The sequence below is a fragment of the Eubalaena glacialis genome, chromosome 3 (genome assembly GCF_028564815.1).
Source record: "Eubalaena glacialis isolate mEubGla1 chromosome 3, mEubGla1.1.hap2.+ XY, whole genome shotgun sequence".
In the NCBI taxonomy this organism is placed as follows: Eukaryota; Metazoa; Chordata; class Mammalia; order Artiodactyla; family Balaenidae; genus Eubalaena; species Eubalaena glacialis.
Window position 1 is genome coordinate 162,075,431 of NC_083718.1, and position 27,444 is coordinate 162,102,874.

Below are 27,444 nucleotides of genomic sequence, written 5' to 3' on the forward strand. Positions count from 1 at the left end.
GTACTTTTCCTGGCAGCCAGTTCTCTGCTCTTCCCATGACAACAGGCCTCATTCTGGCTGTAAATGGCATGGTGAAGGGAAGAAAGACGGCTCACCACTGGCCTCTATGGCCAACAGAGGCCATGAAGAAGTGGAATGCTCCTTCTGTTCTCCCTACTTTCAAGCCCTGGCTGTAGAACCCTTCTGACCTGCTGGCTGACAAGGGGCTTGGGCTACCCTCCATGGCAGATGCCATCCATGCCTTTGGTAATGGGCATGGTCACAGCAGGCAGCTCAGAGTGCCAGCCTGTGCCGAGACAGGAGTGGAGGGATGTACTTCAGTCCTTGCTTAAGGACAGAGAAAGCTTCCTCCATGAGAGATGCTCTCTTCACCCTCAGCCAAGAAGGACACAGGCTGAATCTGGCCCATGTGTCATACGTAGTCCAGGAAATAAGGCAGGCAGGCAACTCTGAGCAGCAAACGTTCTGATGAAGTTCCTTTTTTAAATCAGCTGAAGATCTCAATTTGAATCAGACATGCAGCTCAAGTTCCCTTAGCTTTGGACATCCCCCCTCCTCACAAGGGTGTCCCCCTCCTTCACAGACACCCAACCTGAGGGCAGACAAACCTTTCCAAGCCTTTCCCAAGCAAAGTGGTCCCATGAATGTCCCCAGACACAGAAACCCAGACTCCAAATTATCTAAAATGAGATTTATTGCATTTCATGCAGTTTGAAGTCCATGCAGCAAAGGAGACTAGCACAATTTTTAATGCATTTAAAAATAAAATAAAATAAAATTAAAACTGGGGGGTGGGGGGCAAATACACAAAGTCCTAGTCTCCTTGAGTCCCTGGAAGAGAAGGGTTTGGGAATGAAACCATCCACTCCCCATGGCAAATAAGTCTCTTAAATGCATGGAATGTTTCCATGGCCTCTGATGCAAATCCACAGAGCTCTGGGGCAAGAGCAGGGACGCGGGGAGAGGAGCACTAGTGAAAAAGAAGCTACACACGGTCACCTAATTTTACCTGAGGGCAGAACAAGGTGGTAAATCCTGGGGCAGCAGCTGTTCTAAGAGTCAGGAGATTACATACACCCCTGAGGAGATCTGCTCCTAAAAGAAGTGGCAGTAAGAACCAAAAAAAGAAAAACAAAAGAAATATTTCTTCAACCACACGCTTCAAGAAAATGCCATAAATATGTTATTTAATATTTTCATTTCATAGCATTGGACACACAGCTCAACATATTGAAATATCGATTCCGTGGAGAAAAAAAATGGGAAAAAGGAAATAAAAAATATTGCATCTTTCTGTTGGAGAATCTCGGCCCCCAGGCGTCGGGCGTAGTGCACCAGTGTCCTAGCCTGCAGGAGGCGCTGAGGTCGGCAGGGTCCTCTGGGGAGGGAGGCTGTGCCCATTGCCCGGGGCTGTATGGCAAAAATTGTGTTGGGTGTCCTTGGCCTTGCCAGCTCAGGCCCTCAGTCGCCGGTCACCTGGGGGGCCTGCCCGTCGGAGGGCTGGTTGGCTGACTGGATGAACATGGGCTGGGCGAGGTCCTGGCCGGCAGGCATGGTGACTTGCTGGATCTGGTAGAGCTGCTGCGAGGGGTGGAGAGGAGAGAGTGAGGTCACCCCTGGGAGAGGGGCATGCAGCTCCCTATGGGCCTCGAGTTGGTTGGGGGCCCCAGATACCTCAACCACCACCCATTGCAAGGCGTCAGAGGGAGGAGGGGAAGTGGAGCTCTGCTGCGGTTGGGAGCAGCAGACACAGGAGGCACCAGCCCGGTGTGAGGGGGTATGTGTGGTGGGCGGGGAAGAGGTGCAGGGAGTTGCATTTCCTGTGGCTTTCACTTCTCTGGGCTCTGCCTCTCCCGTTAGCTCAGAGCCTCGAGCTTGCTGCACGCTGTTCCTCTGTGACAAACACAAGCAATTCGAACCACTGTACCAGCAGCTTGGAAGTCAGCATTTCCCCAACTCAGTAATCCTCACTGGCAGGGGCAGTAGGGATTACCCCCTCTCCTCTTTTCCTCAGAATATCTGGCTCAGGCTGAGGCTACACTGAATCTCCGTCTCCTGCATGGGCCCTGATGGGGAGGCAGGTCACCTGGGATTAAACGCTTACTACAGCGAAGACCCGCGAAGATGCTCGCGTAGCCACTACGGAAGGTTAGGGCCAACTGGACATGATTTCTCAGGTGTTTCCAAAAGAAACCAAAAGCTAAGACCCCCTGCCACAGCAGCCCTGGCACGTGAGCCTGGCATCTGGTGCTGGCAGAAGCCAGAGTTGGGTCCTGATGCCAGCTCATCTCCCTTCTGGGCAGCAGAGAACATAGGCTTAGGCATGTCATCCTATCATGTCCTCAGGGGTCTCTGGGAAGATAGTGCAAAGGGAAAGGGGGCGGGAAAAGGGAAGATCCCTTCCTCAAGAGTTTCGAATTACTGAATTCCAGGCACCTAGAGAGCTTGAGAGGTCACATGTTCTCTGCATTTCAACTAATCCATGCGATTAAAAAGAGCATGGCTTAGAGAAAAACTATTCTTAAAGAAAGGAAACAGGAGACCTGCGTGCTAGTCCTGGTTCTGCAATGAACAGCTAAGCAAGCAGACAAGGCACTTCCCACCTCCAGGGCTCAGTTGTTCACTCATCTGTAAAACGGGGACTGGGGCTACCTAATGTCTAGGATTATCGTCAACTCCCACCAAGTCTGTAAGTCTAGAGGATAGGCAAGACTGTTGTTTTAACAATTTCTGTCCACTCACTGTTAACAGATGATGGGACAGCTTCCCTAGCCATGCAAACCCCCAGATGTCCCCCGCTACCCTGTCACAGCTCCTCACCCTCTGCTCCTGCCTAGGCCGGGTGTCCTACCTGTCCGTCCGTGAACTGGCTGAACTGCTGCTGTCCTTGCTGGACCTCTGTCTGTGTGATCTGTAGGAACCAAGACGGCAAAGCAGGCAGATCAGCTGCAGGGTCTGGTCCACCAGCCCACCAGCCCACCAGCCCACCAGCCAGGAGAGGGTCGTGAAGATCAAACGGACAATGCACATAGAGTGCCCAGAATGAGGCCGGGCACAGAACAGGGGCTTGATGAGCAGCAGGAAAACAAGGGTCCCTCCCCACCCCCTAGCACAGACAGCTACTCAGCGTTGGCACCACACAGAGGACCCCGGAGCATGCAATATACAACTTCTGCAACCATCTCTCTTAATGTCCACCTAACCACCCCCGCCCCACCGAAACCAGCCCCTTACTAAAAAAGTCTTTCTGGGGCCTGAGGCTCTAGTCAAACAGAAACACCTAGCTCCTAGGTACTGACAGGACAGGGCATAACATTTATGGTTTAGGCAGAAACCCTAAGAGTCTGTCTTTCAACCAGTGAAGGCAGGTTGCAAAACACTGGGCAAAGTGGTGAGTGGTCCCTTTCATTCTTGGAAGGTGGGCTCCAAACCAAACCCGTATCACCCAGATTATCTGACTGGAATATGAAACACCCTGGCGAGCAGGTGGCCTTGGCCCTGGAAGCCCTTGTGGCAAACCTATGAAGTACTTTTTCCGAGAGGTCACGTGCAACCCTCTGGGCCAAGGCAGGGGGAGGGGGGGGTAAGGAAAACATTTATCACATGTACTTAAAATCTTATGTGGGCATTTTAAAGGAAATTTACGGACACGGAGAACTGCATCATATAATGCCAGTTGCTGCAGACAGCTTGGTAGACTAGAAAAAAGACTGAAGAATGTTTGTGTGCGTATATGTTATCTATGGAACATTTGACTAGCTAATGTTTTCTGTGTACCTTCTCCTGGAATCATCACAGCCACCCTGCAAGGTAAGGACTGTCTTCTCGAGTGTCCTCACTATGGCCAAAAACAACCCATCGGGCCTACCCATGAGGCTATGAGGAAAACAAGGGGACAGGTATGAAAGGGCTTCATGAGCGTTTCTTACTAGTGTTCTTTGTTTTGGGTCTTTCTCCTCCCACCTGCTTGAGGGCAGGAGCTAAGTTTTGTCTATCTCCCAGTGCAAAGTAAGTATTGAAGAAATATCTGCAGAATAAATGAATGATCCTGAGACAAATGGAAAATATTCGTCATAGATGAGAAGGTTTTAACTGTGCCCTGTGGCCAGCAGGACTGTCCTTCACATCAGTTGAGAGGAGTTTCATTCACCTTTAAATTCCATTTACATGTTAACATTCATTCAACATTCATTCAACGAACATTTACTGAGCACCTACGAAATGCCACGTTATAATTACAATCTGTTGTTACATAGACTCTGTCCTCAGGCACCGTCTTCTTGCTTCACTCCTTCCTCTCTATACAGCCAACTTTCCCCACTTTCTGGCTTTAGTTCCTGGTCTCAAAACTGACCTCTGGGGAACCAAGAACTCTTCCTTCTCACTTCCTCCCACCCTGTGCCATAGAAAGTTTCTGGATCCCAGGCTAGAATCTTACAAGTTTAAAAAAAAAAAAAAAAAAAAAGAGGGGTACACTAAAGGGTGGGACCAATCTTGAGATCTGATTCCATGTCAATGATCCCCAGGAAATTAGGGAAAAGCCCAAATCCTTATGCAAGCCGAGGAATGGGTTTAGAGTGGGCCTTTAAAGATCCCAGAGACTATATGGAACTCAGAAACCCTGCTTTTGGCTCATTCCTCATATTTTCCCAAATGAGATCTTTGGAGACCTGCTCTACAAACTCAGCTCTGTCACCACTGTCAATAGATACATCACCAGAAATGCAATTGGGCCAGACGAGTCCAGCTCTTTAACGATTGCTTCTTTTTTTGGGTCTGAGGCAAAAGAATTGATTAACAATGCCTCCCCTTGTCCGGCATCCCCCGTCCCCTGCAAATAATACCCACATCCCCCAATCCCCAAGCCCAGGGAGGCAGCCCCCTCAGCACCTGTGGCTCAGCCTTCAATCTCTCAGGGCATGAGAGGAGATGAGGAGGGCAGTCTCTGGTTACGGGTGCATGAGAAGGTAGAAGTAAAAACCTAAGTAGCTTTCCAAAGGGCACAGGAGGTGCCAGATCACAACAGTCATCCAGGTTTAAAGATGGAAACTCAGCCTGACGACGAGGCAGTCTGTCAGAAGGCTTCCTCCAGTCAGACCTGCGCACACACACATTGGGCTTTCTTCAAGTATCCTTGAGGCTTCCCCTGCCTTGAGTTTCCTTGTCGCTCAAGAGCACGATGGTAAGAGACACATTTTGAATCCAATCCTCCGATAAACCCCATCTGTCCCTTGGGGTGCAGAACAGATGTGCAGGGGGTGGAGGCGGCTCTTGCTGAAGGATGGGGTGGCGAGAGAGTTGTGTGCTGAGCACTCCTTTGTCAGAAGCCAGCTCCTGCTGGTTCCCAACTCAAGCCCTGAATCTCTGCAGCACATACCTGTTGAGCATTGGTGGCAAGCGTCTGGATCTGTCCCTGCACAACTTGGGTGCCTGATACAGGCTGGGCTAAGCGAATATACTGCAGCTGGCCGGCATTCAGCTGCACCTAGGCAGGGTCAGAGACAAACAAACCACCGGAGACTGAATCCAACCTCAAACAAGCAAACTTTCCATGACAAGAAATGGTGACTGTCCCCTACCCGTCCCCACCCCGACCCCTCCAAAAAGGCCGACCCTGAAAAGTTCCTTTTTAAGGGTTTCTGTTAAAGAAACCCAAACAAGCAAAACCATAATATCCCTACCCCGTAAGTCATACAACACAAAAGAGAATATGTTCCTTGAATGGACTTGGGGAAAAATTCCCAAAGGATCTTGTCATATATGTGAGGACAGCATGGCTGGACCCTCAACATTCACTGGCTCTTAGCTATTTGCTCACAGTTTATGTTAAGATTTGACGCCAAAAACTGTCTGACATTATTGGAACGCTTATACCTTAAGTGTGGGGCCTTTCTCCCCTCCGTCTCCACCCTTCCCCACCCTTGTTCCCGGGACGGCTGATCTAATACTGAGAAGAGCCCCAGAGTCTGCCAGGAGCCTAAAGCAGATGGCCATCACTCCGCACCACAGCCCTAGAACTGCCCAGCCCCATGCTGCACATCTTGGAAGAGAAAGCTGGCCCGCTTCACTACCTCTGTCCCCAAGAGCCAGGACCAATAGGGGTCTGTGGGACTTTTAGGATCCTTGGTGTTCAGCACTAGCTTCTGGCCAAATAACTCCCAAAGGGAAGCTGAATCAATAAACCTTTCACATAAAACCCCATCATGGGAAACCAAAGCTACAAAAATGCCCTTAGAGTCCCTCATGCTTAAGATTAAGTCTCAGATAATACAATAATACCACATGCTGCATTTAATTGTGTGCTAAAAGCCTTAACTCAGGCTCTTAATGCTACAGCATACCATGAAAGCATTAGTGCTTCGAGCATGGGGATGAGGAGAGGACCAAGGCAGCTACAACGTGAGAGGAACTGTGGCTCAGCAGAGAAAACAGTCAGCAAAGGAGGACTACGGACAGTCACACTCAGGATGTGGGGAATGAAAGCGGCTCCAGGAGGACCAGCAGATTTGGTCTCTCTCTATCTGGAGGCCCAGACATCACCCTCCCTGGCTGCCTAGCCTGCTTTTCTTGTAAGGGTGAGCCTCTTGAGGGTAACAGGCAAGTCATGCCTCTTTGTCCTGGAGCAAATTTTCCCCTTGCCTTCAAGAGCTAACTTCATTGCAGGGGCTTTTACTTCTGTGAGGAAAATGCTGACAGGATGAAGCTTCTGCATGCAGTGTTAAATCAAACTGCTTCTCTGAAACTTCAGACTCAATGCGGATTTGAACCATGAAGAAAAGACTAACACTGAAGTTCCTGGTAGAACATTCCAGAATTGTCCACTTAAGGCAAGATGGAGGGACACAAAATCTAAACCCATTAATAATCTGGTTCAAAGGAGACAGGGCAAGGTATTGTGACCTGTAGTCATTTCTCTCCTGAGAACATGCCAAGAGGAGCTGGGAAGTTGTGATGCCAAGCCTAAACTCCCCACTACATCCCACAATGCGGCTTCCAGGCAACATTAAGTTGCTTATGGGGAGGAAGACAGCTGGGTGGAGGCTTGGGAAACCTCATCCGCCAAGACTGATGGTGGCTGGTCCCAGGAGTCACCAGAACTCCTGCCAAGGAACATGGGATGAAAGACCGAAGCCTCATCCCAGGAGTGGGGGAAGGTATACTGCTGGCCATAGGGATTTTACATTTCCCAGTTGGGAAGAGCTCTTTTGCAGAAACTCAAATGTGACTGAAAAGCTGTGAGCCAAACAGTTCTAAGCAGTTCTTAGAAGCAAGCTCTTCTTTCAGGCTTGGGTTTAGGTACTGGTGATGCTCTGCCCTTCAGTCCTCTACCACAAGGGTAGGCCTGGGGACCCTCACACCTTTTTAAAATTACAGAGCAAAGAAGCCTACCCCCTGGGCTTTCAAAAGAGGAGCAAAGCTTCCTTCCTAAAGGTCATCACTAATACAAGCACTCTGGTGAGTTTAGAAATGCAGACTCCTGCAGAAGGTATACAGTGAAGACCAGGTCCTAAATTCTGCAACAAGTCTTCTGTGCCCCAGAGGCTTTAAAAGACTCAAGTTAAAGTTACTACAAAATGTGAACTCTTCTCTGGCTTAGCTGAACTTGTTTTGGTGCCCTCACATGCAAAAATGAGAACCATTTATGAGAGAAGTCATGGGCTGGTGGCTGCAAGGAATCTGGAATTGATGGCGGCGGGGGCGGGGCGGGGGCGCGTGTGTATGGCGCCACCACCCCCAGCCCCACCCCGTGCGGGAAGGAAAGGGAGGGGGGAAAGGGAGATGGAGCGGGGGGTCGGGGGAGGGGGGGGGAGAGAGAGAGAGACAGAGATGAAAAGGAAAGAGATAAACAGAGGGATGCACACACTCCCCTTTCCTAAGCTTTCTCCTGGCCTATTACTCTGTTAAGAAGAACAGTCCCCAAAACAGAGTTGAGGATACTTTCTGAACTTTCTTCAAAGAGGAAGTGGTTAACCAAGTCCAAGTGAGTTTCTGTATCTGCCTACATTTCATTTACAATAGGAAGGGCAAGGAGCAGGAACAGGCCTGCTCCATGTCACTCATTTTCCACATTTTTTTGTGGCAAATTGACCAATGAATAGATGGCAAGTGTTAAGACAAGGACTTTTTTTTTTTTCCACCAAAGAACAAGTACAAGTGAAAAAGCCAACAAATCTAAGAAATGAAATCCCTCAAGGCACACAGGAAGTAGCAGTCCACAGTGAAGGAATGGATAAGTTAAATGAAAGCCAAAAATACACTTTGCTACAGGCTCCACTGGGAACTGACTCATGAATATGCAACAAGTGTATTTATGGCCTTCTCTATACACCTCCCTCTTATTCTCTGCAAATCAAAACACAGGACTAGGACTGCCTCACAGGGTCTTTGGGCCTTGGCACAGAATAGTGGTTACAATGATTTCTCTGCGTAGGCGGAGTGAGGGGAAATGGAGAGGAGCTGCCCCATCGTGGTGAGCCCGAACCTGGATTAAAGGAAAGCAGGGCGTATACGGTGAAGCAAGTTGTGGTCTGGGGTAATGGGAATATAGGTGTATAACAAAGTGTGTGTATGTGTGTGTGTGTGTGTGTGTGTGTAAAATCTTTAACTACTTCCTGTTATACTGTTGAGCACAGTGCCACGCAGACCTTAAGGCAGGGCAGGACTTACCGGGATCTGCTGGATCTCTCCTGTGTTCGTAATGATCTGCTGCATCACCTGCATGGTCTGTCCAGTGCCACTCTGGGCCTGCTGGGCTTGACCTTGCGGCTGGGCCTGGACAATCTGCACCTGCTGACCTTCGCCAACCTGCATGGTCACGGGTGTGGTCTGGAAGGAAGAGTCATGAGGAAGCTGACTGAGCTCCAGCCCAGAGCCATTAGGCCTACCAAGGGGTTAATAATGAGCAGTTAAGCAGGAGCAAACCCCTCCATGAATGACTGACCTCATCGCAACACTAACGATACTCAACCTACAGAATCCCTTGGGCTTAGAGCACTGTTAAAGTCACTCTCCAAAATAAAACACAGGAAGGCCAAACGGATTTTTAGACTCAGAGTACAGAATATTTGCCTCGGCCCCAAATACCTCTATGCTTCAAATGTTGCAACTCTTCACAGCCCCTTCAATGATAGAAAGGCACATACGGTACAAGAGAATCAAAAGCAACCACGATAATCTGCCTGAGACATGGCTGAAGTCAAGTCTGGAGCAGGTGAGTTTAGAGGGCAAACTAAATGGAAAGTGGGGTCAGTATGGGTTAACTAAGCTCAGGACCCTGGGCTCCTTCTCAGGCATGCAGGACACTGGAAGAAACATAAAGGGCACACTGGCTTTCACCCCCATTCAAGCAGCAGAGCGACTCCAGCCCACTCTGGCCAGCCGGCTGCTCTGGATCACAGCACTGCTTCCCACGGGGGAGGCAAACACCCTTAAGACCTGGACACTGTTAAGACCTGGACCTTAACTGAGGCTACCCGTAAGAAACGGAATTTAATAAAGCCAGAATTTTAACTTTCTAGAAACAGGAATCGCAGATTTAAGGAATTTCTGTCTAATGTATATGAAGATTCTGTGTTTCACACATACTTAGAGGACTGCCCAATGAAACTTGCTCCTTTGAGAGACAGTAGATTCAAACTGTCAAAAGGATCAGTCATTTCTTTAGATCTCAAAACTTTAGCCCTAGATGTGACCTTTACAGATCCCAGGATATCTTGTTCATCTGGCGGTGGTGCTAGTGGAGCCTTTTAACCACACCTGCACCCCAACCCCTCACTTTGGATATGATTTCTCCCCACTCTGAATTAAGAATCACCTCTTAAGACAACTCTGAGAGTCTTAATGAATCCTGGGCTTCAATCGATGCTGTTAATTCTGATGCTCTCACTTTCTGACTGCACAGGTCTACTCTGCATCTAAAGTTACAAGGGAAGGGGATATGTTCTGAGAACTGTAGATGGGACTCAAGGGATTACTAGATAAGGAGAAATTACTAAAAACTGCAGGAGGGTAGGGAAGAAAGATGACAGAGGGCAATACATGCAGTGGGTTAGGTCAACAGGAAACATCTCCTATACTCACACCATGATTTCCAACTCAGCCTGTTCCCCAAACCTCCAGTAATAAATGTTTCCAATTTTATGACAGAAAACACAGGATTCACTTTAACAAAATATACTTTTCTTCCAACTTTAATATGTATTGGTCCTGCGAAGATATCTGAACTCAATTTGAAACGATTCCTATAGGTCCAGGGAGGTGTGACACAGCACAAGGCCACCCTGAACCAGCCAGACAGCGAAACAACAGAGATGCTGGGAGGAACCAACTTCACCGCCCTCACAAGCCTTATCAGCTCCAAGCTGAGCAAGTCTGGGGTGGCAAAGAAGAGGCAGGTGAAATTCTCGCTGACTAAAAAAAATGCATACTGCCAACTCATCACTGTATTACCAACTCAATTTCCCCAAGAGGATTTCCAAGGTATTTCTAAATCATTTCAGGAAAACGAGGGCTCGTGTTAGCATGGCAGATGCCCTGCTGTCGGGGCACAACAGCCATGAGCTTCTTAGAATGGTCAGCCAATCAGAGCCAGCTCTTGGCAGACTCCCTTGAAGTTTGCTCTGTACAGGGATAAGCCTTTGGCAGGTAAAGCTCTCACCACTGCAGAGGCACAAGCATTAGCCAAAGAAGGTCCCTCAGGCATCATGGTGCAGTGGATGCCTTGAGGCAGGGACTGGGCTGTGGTCATCTTTAAACACCGTCTGCCTAGCACTGTGTCTTGCAAAGAGCAAGCACTCAATAAATTTCTCTTACATGGATAAGAAAACAAGCAGGGAATAAATCCTAAAATCATAATTAACATTTAAATCTACCCCTGTCCCAACCTTTTTTTCTTTAGGCAAACCCAGCTCCTTACTAGAATACACATGGCTGTTTGGGATGTGTCCTCTGCCTATCTTTTCAACTTGCCTAGACGTTCCGCTATGCTGACTGTACCCTCCCCTCCTACCATTCCCTGTGCTGTTTCTCACCTCCAAGCCTTTGCTCGTGCTGTGCCCTCTCCTGGGAAAGCCCTCCTTCCCTCTTTATTTGATTCATTTCCATTGTTCCCTCTAAGACTCATATTATTCCCTTCAGGGAACTTTCTCTGACATCTTCTTCCACCTCCCTCACATCTTTGTTAGGTACCCCTTTTGAAGTGCTCCCATAACACCCTCTACACAATCCTAAGAATATCTTACACTTCCCACGTGGCAAGTGGTGTAACCTTCAAGTATTTGTAGCCCCAACTAGATTCTTGAATTCTTAAAAATAGGGACTGTTTTATTCATGCTTGTATCCCCAACACATAGCATTGGACTTTATCTAAGAGGACGTTCAATGTTTGATGAATAAATAAATTAATGATTGGCGGGGAATCTGGAGTCAGAGCTCAGAAAACATAGTTCTCCCTAGGGGCAGGACAGGGATAAAGACGCAGAAGTAGAGAATGGACTTGAGGACACGGGGGTGGCGGGGAAGCTGGGACGAAGTGAGAGTAGCATTGACATATATACACTACCAAATATAGATAGCTAGTGGGAAGCAGCTGCATAGCACAGGGAGATCAGCTCGGTGCTTTGTGACCACCTAGAGGGGTGGGAAAGGGAGAGTGGGAGGGAGGCTCAAGAGGGAGGGGATATGGGGACATATGTATACGTATAGCTGACTCATTTTGTTGTACAGCAGAAACTAACACCACATTGTAAAGCAATTATACTCCAATAAAAATGTACAAAAACAAAAACAAAAACACAGAGTTCTCTTCAGGCTCTCATGATCCCCAACAATGTGGATGTTACTGCTTTCAGACAGAGAAGGAATCTTCTGATTACTATTGTAAAAAGAGAAAATCACCTGACACAAATTTGGTGGGACACAGAAATGATGGGGAAAAGGGGAGGAGAGGTATGCAAGCTGGCAATGATGCCTGATCTCCCCCTTGAGGGTACAAATTCCAATTCTGGTGGGAGACACAGACAGCAGGCACGGAGTCCACTTAAAAGATGTCACTATTCTTCATGGGGGCATTATAAAGACTTTTTTCCTCCTAAAATTTTTTAGGGATCCTGGAGAATGTCTTGCTCACTGCACTTTCCTCATATGACCCACAAGGAAACCAGGGTCCAGAGAGATCAGGTGACACATCACCTCAGTGGCTGAATCTGGGGAAAAGCCCAGGTCTCCAGAATTCAAATCCAGTACTCTACAGTGATCTGACTGCCCCTCTGCCCTAGTCACACTTTGCCCATCCCAAACCTAAGAGGTGCCGTCTGGCTGGGCCGGCACCCTCCGCGGTTCACAGACCTGGCCCTGCTGAGGCTGTGCAATGATGATCTGCCCAGGCTGGATGGTGGTTGTGGAGCTGGTGGTCTGCTGGCCTTGCTGCTGCCCCTGGACCTGGACGGCAGTGGGCTGCTGAGCCAGCGTGAAGTAGTACTGGACGGGCTCGGCAGGAGTCACAGACTGGCGCACCTCCTCCTGTGGGGCAGAAGGAGGGGCAGGTAAGAGGAAAAGAACCGGCTCAGCAGCTGCCACAGTGAATTTCCACTCTTCCCCCAAACGGGCTCTGTGCAGTTGCCTGCTGAATGCTGAGCTCTCCACATTTGAAGCCAAGAGAAAGTGGAATTCGAAGAGACCAGTTGCGCTAAATCAAACTAAAAATAACAGATTCCATAGGCTTCACAAAACATACAGCCAATTTTCTGAAGTACAGAGTAATCACCCACTGCGTGATGAGCTGCAAATGGGCAAATAATTACCGTAACTAAAAACCACGCACTAGCAGTGCTTGATAGTAAATGCCGTCAAGGCCTATGATCTGAGAACAGTGCTAACGGCAAGCACCCCAAATACCATGCTCTCAGGCTGGCTCCCAATCTCCCAAACAGGCAGCACTCTCCATATTTCGCTCCCACCACCTCAGGAGGGAAAGAGCAGGGGAAAGGGAAACAGGGCCTTTTCTGGATTGGAATTTCAGAATCAAATGTCAGGATCAAGAACACTGGTAGGCAAGAGCCCAGCTTTTCAGAGCATGTCGAGAGCTCTGTGGTCACTGAGGCCATGTCTATCCAGCATCACATCTGGTTTGGTGGTACTTAGCCACAGAAGCGCAACCCAGGGGGCCTGAGGGACAGCCCTCCACTGGGGTGGCCTCTGGCCGATCTGCTGGGTGAAGAGACCGTTCTTTCTTCAGCTGACGTTTTCCATGGCAGAAGGAGTAAACAACCCTCTCCCAGCCACCTCGAGCTCACAGCTGAGAGTGTAGGATGTTTACACACACTACGGCATGGTTACAGCCTGAGGGTCCAGGGGTGGCCGGCCCCTGACCACTGACACAGATCGGCGTCTGCTCCGGAGGGCCCTGCGACACATGGTGCCCTGCCTGGGACAACAAAAACAACAGAAACATACAACCACTTGGGCTTGTTGAGCAAAATATCAGCTAAATTTACTCACTTCCATGTTCTGGACTAAGTTTGCCATGTTCAAGGAAAGAGGAAAAGAAGATACTTCTTGAAGGTATAGAGACCCTGTGGACCAAAGCTCTCCAAAGTGACATTTACAAAGTTGGTACTGACCCCATCCCCAATCTGTGCTTCCACAGTCCGTTTCTCATTACACTTTTTTGTACTTGCTTGCCAAATTCCACTACTTTCCCTGCTAGAATGAAAGCCCTATGAAGGCAAGGCCTCACTCTCTCTTGCTCTCCACTGTCCCTACCACCTGTCTCCTTGCAGGCACGCAATAAGCAGCTGCTGAATGATGAATGGATTCATAGAGCCGGGCAGACAACTGGAGGTAGGAAAGTACTTTTTTTAACCCAAGTTGGGAGTATGACAAATTCTCTTGAACCCAACAGCTGTTAGCAATAGAAAAGAATCCCTAATTTCTTGCTACCTCTAGGATTCTGTGGCCATAGTGCAGGAGACACTCCTGTCCGCTAAAGAACGGGGTTGGGTATTCTTTTGCTTGACCGGTGACTGGGGGCCCAGGATACTAAAACTAGGACTCCTGATATCTAGCCCCTGAGAAACTTGGATCTCTGCATGACAAGGTTCCCTAATGGCCATTCACCCAGTCTAGGCAGACACTTGTAACATTCTGGGTTTCTAAGCTAGTCCTCAAACATGAACCAACTTTCTAAGTTAATGTATTCTGTGCTTCAGGCCCAAACAGTTTGAACCCTGGACATGATCATGCTGAGGCAGAAGAAAAAGGAGGTCCCCTTTTATTTTCATCTAGGTCTCAGTTTCCAGAACAACTTAACTGTGACAACATCACCTCCACTTCAACCCCAACTTCTCACCATTATAAATAAAGGTCAGCCAGTCAACTTGATCTTGGCTGTGACAGGGATAATACTGATACCCTCCTTAGCGAAGAAACAAAGGCCAGCTACTCTTTTCAAGGCTCCTGAAATAGGTTCAATGAATTTATTTTCCACTCAGAACTCCCTTCCCATTCTATAAAAAACATCAACCACTAAAATCCAAACTAACTTGGAAAAGCTCTTGGGTGATGAGAGGGTACAGAGGACTAAGACCCCTAGAACTAACATGTAGGACGTCTTGGGGAGTAGGGAGCCACTGGCATTTACCAGCCCTGACCTGTCATTGTTCTGTCTCCAGTTATCCTTGACTGTAGCTAATCTGCAAGTGAATATGGTCTTTTTGCCAGACAAATAACAAACCCTTTAAGTACCACCTTCAGAAGCTAAAATATCCCTTGCCAAAAGCTGTGAGAACATGTAAAGAGCTTCTCCTATAATGCCTACTGTATGCTCTTAAACTGTTTATGAACTAGGCAGTGTCTAGGACACTTCTGTGAGTATCAAATAGAGGCACCAAGGTTTGTGTTGTGAGGACAGGCATGACAGTTCTCAAATCACTGGAATGGAAGGAGGCATATCTAAGCTTCTGCATTATGAATACTCATTCTGCCAATGGAGGTCAAGCTAGCAAGGGAGTGATTATGCTTGGTTTAAAGAAATGGGTGAAGAGGAAATGACATTTCAATGAGCAGGAACTTCCAACTCACAGTTTTAATGGGCAGAAGTCAGGCCTCAACTATCTTCTGCTTGAGTAGTCTTTACTTGCTTCCCCGAAGAACAAGAAGACATCCCCACGCATCTCAGAGAAGTCAAGGGCCTTAGATCCACAACTCAGTATTTCTGGCTCGTTTCTTTCCCCAGCAGTGGGAAATCACCCCCTGTGCTACAACAATCTCTGAATGACTGGATCAATCCAGAATGGGGCATTTGCCCAGCTTTAGCAGTGGCCTCCCCAACCAGAGTGCCTGCTCTTGGAATCTCTTCAGAAGTAGAGTCTGATAGACAACGCCAGAGAATGAGCAGCCTCACATCCTAGAGCCATCACCACAGTGCTGTGCAGCCAGCCCCAGACTGGGAAAAAGCACATTTGCTTCAGTAGCAAGAATGAACTGCTGCCTCCTTCAGAAAGGGTGAGTTTTGGAGAGTAGGCGCTTTTAAAGGACTTAAGGAAGGTGCCAGCCAATTTGGAGCTTGGGAAAACGTCATGTCTACAGAGGATTAAAAGTGCTATCTTAGAATTTCAGGCCAGCTTTCAGCAATCTCAACCTTTCAAAGGCCAGGCAGTAGCTGTCCCGAATAGGATGCCGATCAATCGCCTGAACACCTGCAAAGAACTGAACCTGTTCAGTTCAGAAACTGAGCTGTTTCAGCTAGACACACTTTAAAGGAGATGGATCATAGCATTCTGAGTCAGGCTAGGATGTAACAAGGAGCTCTCTGACACCCTAAGAGAGTCAAGCACTGAGGACGCTGGAGGAAGGGAGAGGACATGACCATTCTCTCTAGCCAGCTGGCTTGGCAGGCAGCCCCAGGGAACAAGCAGGAGTTGGTGCAAGGAGCCCGAGCAAGGCCTGATTTTGTCACAGAGCTCACCACCTTGGTTTAAAGGGGGCTTCTGAAACAAATTCCAACAAGGAGAATGGGTGAATGGTATCAACTGTTCTGAAGGAAGAGAAGTGGTCTGAGTTCTTGTTGTAGTGACTTCTCAGAGAGGAGGGAAGCACTAAGAGGAGGAACTGAGCCGTGGGCACAAACCTGCAATGTTTCAAAGGCGATGCACAGCGGGACGACCGTGGCAGCCTGCCGCTGTAAACATCCGACTGAAAGCTCCCTGGAACGCCTTACAGCTTCCAGTCAAGGATGTTTACAGTAGCAAAGACTGCCCAGAAAGAACGAAGACGCAGTGAGGCACCCCGCTCTAGGAAGGAGGTGCAGAGGGCTTGCTAACCCAAAGACCCTCAGGCAGGGTCGGGATTACAAAGGGTGTTTAAGATGCCCACTTCTCCTACACTCTCTTACTCGTTATTAATGTGAGACGGCACAGGAGAATGGTCGTCACTGAATGACTCCTGTTTCTAAGGACACTACACTATGAAATAATTCATTAAAAACACTTAAAATTTTATTAACAAAACAGAGAAAGCAGATCAAGGCTCAGCTTTGCTCCTGCCAGACTCTGCCACTATTCCCCAAGCATCTCTACTACATCTAGTGAGTCATGCAATCTGCATGCCTAAAATGATGAGCTATACAGGAGAGGGGTCTATCACAATTGCAATTAAGAGCTTTATGCACCCAAAGTGCTGAAAAACAATGGTGTGACCTCTGGAGAGGAACAGACGGAAGAGCAGGAAAGGCAGACACGCACATTCTTTCTCATGACTGCTTAGAAAGGTTGCTTAAGTGGTGGTTCTCAAATATGGTTGCACATTAAAAGCATCTGGAGAGCTTTAAAAAGCACTAATGCCTGGGCCTCCCCCTCGCAGATTCTGATTCAGCTGGTGTAGGGGCGGGGCCTAGGGACTGGTATTTTTTAAACCCTAACAGGTGATTCTAATGTGCAGCCAGCGCACTGTGCAGAGAACCACAATCTAGAGTAAGAGAAAATCCAGTCCACTCACTCCAAACACCACTATGCACACACAGAAGCTGTTTCTTGGAAATCTAAAATCTGTAACTTGCTCTCCCATCCCAGATTAAGAACTCTGACAGACTTCCTAGGATACCTTGAAATGAGCTTCACTTTACTGTTGTAACTAAAGTCTTTCATTTTCATTTTGTCTATTTTCACTGAAATACCACCTCAGAGGCACTGAGTTAAAAGCATCCCTAAATGAGTAACAGAAGGAGATGTTAAGGATGGATCTGGTCTACAGAAAGAAAAGCAAAAGAAGAGCAAATGGCTTGTGCTGAGATTGGAAAAGGAGCGTATCTGACACCAGGATGCAAGGCACTCTCTAGTCAGCAGCAGCGGCAGGAGCAATGCCTTCCCAGCTCACCTGACGCTTTGGTGGTTTCAGCTCATCTCTTGGAACAATATCGATGAGAAAGTCAAACTGATCAAATTTTGTAATTGCCATGGCGATATCATTCCTCTGTAACAAAGAAAAGCAGAGTGAAAAATTAGCCTGGGGAGAAACTAGTTCACCTGGCTTTCTACTCTCCAAGTTACAAATAAGGTAAGATGATGACTTCTAAGCCAAACTAAATACCCATGGCCATGCCTACAGCCAAAAGAAGTACAACCAAACTCTTATAAACTTCAAATGATCAGACTTGATGGACAAACACTGACAAAAAAGAGATAAATGTAGCTCATGCTCTACAAACTGTATATTTGAGCCTCCAACTATTACCACCTCTGCTGGATCCTAAATTATCATCCTCCAGATACATCTATACAAATCTAGCAATCTTAACTGACACGTTTCTGGTCATTCTGTGGTTAGCAAGGTTAGACTATCATTCAACCTTATAACCTTTTTAAGCCCCTAAATAATATTTTGGCTCTTTGGTTCACAAGTAGTTATAATCTATTTTGAATCTCTTAGCTGAAATCCTAATTCAATAACTTTTTGCAATATTTTCTAGTCATTGGATCTATATATGTTAGTTCCTACAAGGCTACAATTTTTATTTTGAAATTCAAAATCACAATGTCAAATCCACAGTTTAAATCTTGTTCCCCGTGACATGAACACTGGAAGTCTGAAGCCACTAGAATAGAGGCAGGGTGGGTAGAGACCAAGTCAGCTGCCTAATGCTACAGAAACCAAGGCCTGCTCTGATGGCGTTCTTTCTAAGAGTGACACTCCCTTTCTTTAAATAATAAAATCAAAAGATTTTTAATTAAAAACCAACATACTATGTATACTTAAGATTTGTATACTTGACTGTATGACAATTTTAAAGCAAAGGAAAAAAACAGAAAAAAATAGTGAACTATGGTGAGTGATACATATGTTGAAGTGTTCAGGGGAATGTAAACTTTTAAATGCATTTAAAAATAGATGACTTGGGGACTTCCCTGGTGGCGCAGTAGTTAAGAATCCGCCTGCCAATGCAGGGGACACGGGTTCGAGCCCTGGTCCGGGAAGATCCCACATGCCACGGAGCAACTAAGCCTGTGTGCCACAACTACTGAGCCTGCGCTCTAGAGCCCGCGAGCCACAACTACTGAGCCCACGTGCCACAACTACTGAAGCCCGCACACAGAGAGCCCATACTCCGCAACAAGAGAAGCCACCGCAATGAGAAGCCCACGCGTTGCAACGAAGAGTAGCCCCCACTTGCCCACGTGCAGCAATGAAGACACAGTGCAGCCAAAAATAAATAAAAAATAAAAATAAATAAATAAACTGACTTTGGAGCAGCAATGGTGGCTATGCATATTCAAAAAAAAAAACAGATGACTTGATGGATAGAGGGAAAGACAGACACGGGAACAAAACAAGTAAAATGTTAACGGTAGGATCTAGGCGGTCAGTATACAGGTGTTCACTGTAAACTCTGCTTACGTTTAAATTTTTTTTTGTGTTAGCATGTTGACTTTTCCCTCCAACATAATAAAATGTTGGAGGGAAAAGTCAACATGCTAACAGAAATCCTTAGCAAGCTCTATATATCACATCTTAAAAGAAGGTGACTCATCAGACAAAATAGGAGGGGATGGAAATTTTCCTTCCCTTGTCTTTGTGATGGCCCCAAGCCATTGAAATGCAAAACTCCAGTCCACCCTTCTTGCCAGCCACCAGCTTGATAATAAACCCTCCCAACCGAAGCAGGGCACATCTTAAGGCTGCCAGGTCTCATTTAAGATTAGTACGATATAGTATCACATTCTTGATGATGTCACCTACTCGAGCTACCCAAATGGCTCATCTATGGATAGAATGAGGGGGAGAAAAAAAAAAAAATCACCTCCAAACATACATCAAAGTGTTCTATAGAATTTTGGAAACAGATATACTTAAATGGGTCTTTTTAACATTTTTATTTTGCCATTTTTAATGCTAGTATTTTACTGATTATCATATTTAGTAAAAAAAAAATACAGAAATCTTAAGTACACAGCTTGATGAATTTGAATAAATATATGCACCCAGGTAGCTATCACCCAGATAAGAACAGACAAAGTGTCCTTCTATCCCTTTCCAGTCAACTTCCTTCCCCTACCAATCTGAGGCAACAACAACTCTGATTTCTATCATCACAGATGGTGATAATATATGGGGTCACGTGCTATGTAATTTTTTCCTCTGGTTTCTTTTGCTTAATATTATTGAGATACATCCATGTTGTTGTATGAATAAATAGTTTGCTTCTTTTATTGTTGAGTAGTAATCCATTTTATGAATATATCAATTTGTTAATATATTTACATCTTGATGGATATTTGAGTTGTTTCCAGTTTTTGGCTATTATAAACAAGGTTGTTATGAACATTCTAATACAACAATGTCCACATTTTTGGGTGTACACGTAGGAGTGGAATGGCTGGGTCTTAGAATAAGGAACATGTTTAACTTTATTAGAAAGTGCCAAATAGTTTTCCAAGGTGATCGCACCTTACATTCTGACCGGCAATGAATGTTTCAGTCACTTCACTTCCTTGTCAACACTTGGTATTGTCAGTCTTTTTTATTTTAGCCATTGTCGTGGGTGTAAACCAGTATCTCATTGTGGTTTTAATTTGTATTTCCCAGATGACAAATGATATTGTATACCTTTTCATATGCTTATTGGTCATCTGGGTATCTTCTTTTTTGAAGGGCCTGTTCAAGTGCTTTGCCCATTTTATTTTTTAATCTGAATTGATCTTGAAGGTAGCTTTAATTGGATCGCTCTAGATTCATAGACTTCCTTCAAGACAGCATAAAATAAGTTTTCAATGTCTAGCCACGCTAGAATATAGACTTCCCAAGGGTAGGAATTTTTGTCTGTTTTGTGTATTAGTCCCCAGGGCCTAGAACAGTGCTTGGCACATTGTGGGTATTCATTTAATATCTGTAAGATAAATGAATAAAAGCATGCATTTTCAATTTTGGAGATAAAGGGAAACAGAAAGCATAATTTACTTCCTTGGCTTTGTTGTTAAAATACTGTCACTCTTGTATCTGTCACACCCTTCCTCTTATGTCTGGGAAACGTTTCCTCTAACAACTAGGGCCTGGATGTTGAGCGGAGGGCCTCTAGAGCCAATGACCAAGGGGTCCTCATACAACATGAATGCTGATTTGCTGGATTAAAATAAAAAAGGAAACATGAAAGAAGAAAAGGATTCCCAGGAGAGTAGGGAAGGAACAAAAAGGCTAATGAGGTTAGTGAGACTATTCTTCCTGGGACTGTTCTTTTCTGGAGTCTCTCAAGGCTTCCAACCAGAAGTTGTTTAGATCTGGAAATAGATAAATACCCCTTTAGCCTCTGTTTATAGTGAGAGCTCACCAAGTACAAAGTTCAGTCACTGAGCTGTGAAAAACAGGAGAGTTGGAAATTAAGATTCTTGGTGGGGAAATACAGACTATCTTGGCTATATGGTCTGCCTGCCTCCCACCAGTAGAGGAAGATGCCAGTTAAACATATCAGCTTGACAGAGTCCTAAGGAAAAACAAAAACTTTGGTCCAAAGCCATGCAACAGAAGAAGGCAAAGGCAGCTCTTGCCTAATTTTCTACAATATTACCTGAAGAGTCCGGCGCTTGTTATCCTCTGTGTGGATCCAGGCTCGAAGAGTCAACTCAGTGATAAAAATCTGGGCCGCCTTGGCAAACAGCACAGGGGCTTCTGCACTGATCATCTGCAACAGACGTAGGCCCTCCCTGTCAATCACCAGCAAGTCATTCAAACCAGTCAGTTCATCCCTTACCTCATGTCCTGCTCTTGGGCTATGGGGCAAGGGCTAGAAAACAAGAAGGTGGTAGCCTTACAAGATTCCAAGGTAAAATAAATCCATGAGTAGGGACAAAGCAGGTAGCGGATAGAAGAAGGGAAGAGGGAAAAAGGATATTTATCTAGCACCTACCACGCACTTTCTTTCTCTCATAGTAGCCTTTCAGAGAAACTAGGGTTTAGGAGAGATGAAGTGATTTGCCTATGGCCATAGAGCCAGTAAGTGGTAGGATTTAGGTTCTAATCCAAAGGGAGACAATGTGGAGAAAGATAATGAGTATGAGAGCCAATGGATTTAGGGAAAATCTCTGGCTTCCCATCCTTTTGGGCTTTATTTTTCACATGGTGAAAAAGAGGACAACAACCTTCCAGGGTTGCTGTGGGAATCAAATGAGATAATATATATAAAAGCACCCAGCACAAGGCCTGGCACACAGTAAGTGCTCAAGTAATGCAAGCTGCCTTGCCAAGTCTGAATTCAAAGTTCAAACTCTTGGTCAAACAAAGCTCTGAACCCTTGGTGAGGTGGTCTATGCAGGATATAGCCACGGGAAGAGCTCTGGAGTTAAGGAAGTAGGAGGTGAGAATTGGGATCTTGGTTCTCCTACTCTGGGTGAGACACTTTTAACCTCTTTGTGTCTATTTCCATATCTATAGAATGGTGAAACTAACAATTCTTATCCTATCAAATCTCACAGGGTTACTATGAGGAAGAAGTGAGCTACTAAAAGGGAAAACTGTGGTAAACTGTTAGCTTCCCACACAAATACAAGACACTATCAATTTTGAGTGGAAAGAGAGCCAGTTGCTCTTTTCCTGTCAGAACTGTAACAGGAGGTGGACTCCTAGGAATACAGATAAGGCCAGCCCCAAGTAAATCCTCTCACAAGTATAAATCATGTGAAACAACTCATAGATTGAAAAGTTAGAACAAGTGCAATATCATTATCAAACATTTCTTAGAGCTCAGATCAACAAACTAGAGATTGCAATAAGATGCTAGGAAGACGTCACTGTCCTGTTGATGTGATGATACATGTTTACACCACATAGTGAAAAGAATCCGGCAATTCAAAAAGCAAATACTCAGCATCTTTCAACATCTGGAAAACAGGATATCCCCAATTTTCAGAGAAGACCATACAACAATTAAAACTGTTCAATTTTAGCTCACATAACAATTTTAGAGAGGATCCAAATAAAAAAGCAACACAATATTTTCATTTTTGTTTAATTAAACTTTGAGCTCTAGAGAAATGAGCAATAATTTTCCCATCGTTTTACTTTCAATATGAATAATGAAAATGAATGTGAATTCACCTTCACATCTTCATCCAGTTTCATAATCTTCTTAATACGAGCCAGTGGGAGTTCCTGTACTCGGAAATCTTTCTGAAATGAGTAACAACAGGTACATAAATGGTAGGAATAATCAACAGGGCATGACAGGCAGCATGAAACACTCTGATTGGTTTAGTCCCTCCTTTCAGAAAATATGGCAGGAGAGGAAGTACAAATGAAATTAACAAAATACAAGCTCTAGAGGCAAAATACTTCTTAACCAATGCAAAGCTTCAAACAAAGGGTTTCAGGATAAACTTATGATGGCTTCTAACAGTGCCCTCATGAAAAGTGGCCCCAAACAATACCAGATTCTTTGCCAGCACGATATAGAGATGTATTATACGTGTCTTCCCCCACCCCCAAGAAAGTTTACCAGCTTGCATGCAGATTAAAGTGAGATTTTTGTCTTAGGGATTTTCCTCCAGTTCTTCCTTCTAATCAAGGACTGCAAGGGCAAGTGCCAGCAGCACCTGACCATAGTGATTGTTCTCATCAGCCAATGTGGCACTGCCTATTTCTGACCTTTGCACTAATGTGACACCAGAAATTGGGGAGGAGCTCCTTTCCCATCACAGCAGCAAAGGCCTTGTCTCCAAAATCTGCTTGGGGGTGAGGGTGGGAGTAGAAGAGTATGGAAAAAGGGTGAGGGTGAATTTACCAGCTGTCATTTAGGAATAGCCCTGTCAATTTTTTCTTAACAAACAAGACTAAGCTGGGGAGAAACCATTTAACTTTACTGTGGATAGGATTTAGGAAAGGGATTTTCGATTAGCACTACCCAATTACTTGCAATTTAAGTGCTTTTTCATTTTATTTTGATACTACTGGTATTTAAACACATGACCAATGATGGATGCAATTCTAGAAATAAAAATCAATTTTCGGTTTCAGAGCTGCAATGAAGAGAAAGGTGCAAAGGCAGAGATTAGCTAAAATCAGCAAAATCCCTACTGGGGCTAGGTGTCAAATGATTGATTCTATAAGTGGTCTGAAATGTGACTCACCAAACCCAATATGCTCACCTGGGAATTTACATTATCACATTAAGGAGGAAGCAGCTCTTATTTGAGATTTGGTATAATTAACATGCATTAGTGAACTTTCTTTTCCAAGACCAACAGAAAACCTAAACTATACATCAAAGAAGGCAGTGGGGCATTTTGGAAAAACATCACCAGCCTTCCCAGAATCTATTTTATGAATACAGAAGAAGAGCAACTATTAGGATAGAATGTACACCGAGACATCTTACTTACTTCCTTTACTTACTTACTTACTTAATTTATTTGGCCATGCCGGGCGGCATGCAGGATCTTAGTTCCCCGACCAGGGACTGAACCCATGCCCCCTGCAGTGGAAGCATGGAGTCCTAACCACTGCACCGCCAGGGAAGTCCCAAGACATCTAATTTCTCCACCCAAACCCAACAAGCTGCTTGGCTACCACTCACCTCTACAAATTTCCAACACTAATTTTTCATCTTTTCCTTTTCCAAATTAGGTATCAGCATTTTCCATAAGCCTCTAAAAATCTAACCCTGGAGTGGTAGAGGCTTAGAAGTCCAGTTTATTAAAGTTTCACCAAAAGGAGACAGCAGGACACATACTATTCTTATTTTTTCTCCTCCTCTTTCATTTATTACTTCATGCAACTCAACTAACAGCAAATGTATGATACCTACTACTATGTGGAAGATGCAAATATATTCTTACCTTTGAATAGCCAAATAGTTTAATTGTTAGAGACTATCACATAAGAACATTATAATCCCCTATCCTATACCAGAATGGGGGTGTAAAATCCCACACAGAAAAGAAAGAAGTGACCAGCTGGCAATGGGGGGTGTGGGGCGCTGGAGTGAGCGAGAGGAACTGGCAAATGTTCCACAGAGGGGCTGAATTTGAATTATGTTTAGGGATACTGCAAATTTGCTTGCTGGAAAAGTATGTTATTCAGACAGAGGAAACAGCATGCACAGAAGCACAGAGACAAAAAACCTGGCCTATTTAAGTTTTCGATGTATGACCTTAGTACAGAGGGGAACAGCAGGAAAGGGAATGCTGGATTGGGGCCAGACTCTAAAGGGATTTTTAAAAAAACATTTAACTACAGAAATCAATCACTGGTCTTCCTTCTTGTGTGGCATATCACACAAAATGATGATGTTAAACAGAAATGCCAAAGAGAATACTAGGGATGACAATTCCTTTGGAAGGCCTCCCAGGATGATACACAAAGAACAAGATTATGACCACAAGATTTAGGTCTCTTGCAAGTGTGCTCTCATTTGCCTTGGTTATTTAATATAATTCCCACAAGACTGCTCTAAGATTACTTAACTAAAGCCCAAAGCTAATAAAAAGACCTCCTTCCCCAACTTGAAAGAATAAAATATTACTTTTAGAATTTCTATGAGACTATTCTTTAATTAAAAGAAAAAACAAGAAAAGGTCAAGGATATCATCCCCACCTTGATGAGGTGTAAAATGAGGCAGAAATTTACAAAAAGCTCTGCTCTAAGCCCCACCAACCTTTTCTTTTGTGAGAAACTTTCTCATGATCCCCAAACCTTGAGATCTTAAAGGATCTTCAGATGTGCGTGTGTGGCTCATTATCGCTGACGACAGCCCAGTTTTCTATAATCTCAGCCTAGCTTTCCAGTCACATGTAAAGGTTTACGACAAGCTTATTGGAGAGGGGAGCCCCTTCACTATCAGTAAATTGGCTTTCAAGTCAATGCTCCCCTTGTCATTGGAAACCATGCAACTGACATGAGTAACATTAAACTTCTCCTGATGCTAATCCAAGTGGAAGAACAACTAACACATTTTACTCTTGGGAGTGACATCAGCATGGTAGTAGAGCAGATTCTCTCTCAGAACATTCTCCTGCTCCTGACCACAACCAAAGAACTACACTTAAAAATGCTGCCAACTGAAATTGCCGAATTTCAAGAAGTCTGAATTCACTCAATGAGAGTTCAAAGCCAAAGACAAGTCAATGGGTCTCAGGCTGCACTAAAGAACATCCACAGTTTCAAATAATGATGAGAAATCTTTTGCAGGCCTACCTAGTCAGGCACTCACTCCGGCAAAGTCAAGATTCTATCCTCTCGAAAGCAGTGATTCTCAACCTTGGCAACATGTTAGAATCACCTGGGGGAGCTTTTGAAAAACAAGATGTCTGGGCTTTACCCCAGACTAAGTGAATCAGGAACTCTAGGGAGTGGAGTCCTGGCATCACATTTTTTGAAAACTACCCTGGTGACTGTAATCCACAGTGAGGGTTAAGGACCACTGCTTTAAAGCCTTGTTGCTCAAAGTGAGGTCCCTAGACCAGCAATGGCATCATCTGGGAACTCAAAAGAAATGCAGAATCTCAGGCTCCAATCCAAACCTCCTAAATCAAAATCTGTATTTCAACATGACCCTTATGTTGTTCACATATAGACAATAAATTCTGAGAAGCACTGTTCTACAGAAAGAGCTCAAACAGCACAGGACCTATTTTTTAACAGTCCACCAACCTTTACCTCCAAGTTCCTGTTTAAATGGTTATCTGATTTGATTGTAATGGTGGAAATGTCATCTTCCAATCTGGAGGCATTGAAGAATGAAAAGATGTAATTGGCGATTAAAAGGAAGTGACCTAAGCATTAAATTACAGCTAACTGAAGGCTAAATGGGATGTACGGAAGAAGCTTAAAGGAGGATTAGATTTTTCTTTAAGATTCAGCATTACTGCCTCCCCACCTGCCCCCCAAAAGACAAAAGTTAGCTTCTTCTTTCCCCCTTTCAAAGAGGTCTAGAAGGGTAAAATTCAATGCCAAGAAGTCTATTAATTATTGTTCCCAGAGTTCTGCTAAGCAGGAATACAGTATTTTACACAATCATCCTGGTGTACAATCATTTTGGTATGATTTTTAACCAACTTCAATTCCAGCTGAACACCATCTGGGTTTATGGACAATGCAGAGCTTTCAAGAGTGAGGAGAGCCTGATGGCCAAGCTGAGATGAAAGACAAATTGCTTTTGCAGAACACAGACCAAAACGACTGGGGCCAATGTCTCCAATACATCATGAACTATATCATCTAGCAAACTTCAATTACTTGTTTTTGGAACATCTTTGTCCCAGTCTTAGAGAGACCACAACACCTTATGAGTATTCTCATAAGTTTTATTTACGTTTGGATGGTTTGAACATATGGATTTTTTAAAAAATCTGGTAGACATTTTGAGATGTCAACCTAAGAGGCTCTGACGTATCTGAGGAAGTCTGGTTGTAAGTGCTGTTGAGTTCTGGAAAGGCACAGACTAAACACTAAAACATCAGCCACGTTACACAGGCAGAAGTGCAGTCAGAGAAGCAGACGCCTTCTTCGTGTGCCATAGGCAGAGGGAAAATAAAAGTTTTACAAAGGGACTTTATTGGATTGCATTCTCACTCAAACTTGGCACTATGTTGCTTCACACTAAATCTGAAGCGGAGGAATCTGATTCATTCAAATATTTAACGTGCACCTATTATATGCCAAACACCATTCTAAGCATCTGATGTAAGAGATACGATGGTAGCAGTCTAGGAGTCTTTTCTCAGGGGTACACAGGAGGAAAATTTTAGTTAGCCATCAGTAGGAGAATGATTAAAGAAGACTTTCCTCCTTGATCTTCTTTCTCCTTACTCATAAAACTTGAACTAAAAGTGAATCCCTCAAAGTAACCCACTTTTTTAAAAAATAAATTTATTTACTTATTTATTTATTTTTGGCTGCGTTGGGTCTTCATTGCTGCGCGCGGGCTTTCTCTGGTTGTGGTGAGTGGTGGAGGAGCTACTCTTCAT

General features: G+C 45.0%; 1 protein-coding gene across 6 annotated transcripts in view; it reads right to left on the reverse strand.

Moving 5' to 3' along the window:
• Window positions 1-705: 705 nt before the first annotated feature.
• The window catches only part of NFYC (nuclear transcription factor Y subunit gamma), a 66,055-nt gene continuing 39,316 nt past the window's right edge, over window positions 706-27,444 (reverse strand). For 3 of the 6 annotated variants that reach the window (XM_061184410.1, XM_061184411.1, XM_061184412.1), the window contains exons 3-10: window positions 22,579-22,650; window positions 21,053-21,166; window positions 17,371-17,466; window positions 12,346-12,519; window positions 8,668-8,826; window positions 5,378-5,485; window positions 2,852-2,911; window positions 706-1,893 (exon numbers count right to left, since the gene is read on the reverse strand). In XM_061184410.1, the coding sequence (XP_061040393.1) occupies window positions 1,462-1,893; window positions 2,852-2,911; window positions 5,378-5,485; window positions 8,668-8,826; window positions 12,346-12,519; window positions 17,371-17,466; window positions 21,053-21,166; window positions 22,579-22,650 (1,215 nt within the window). In that variant the 3' untranslated portion in view covers window positions 706-1,461. The other 3 variants (XM_061184413.1, XM_061184416.1, XM_061184415.1) reach the window with 3 other exon arrangements.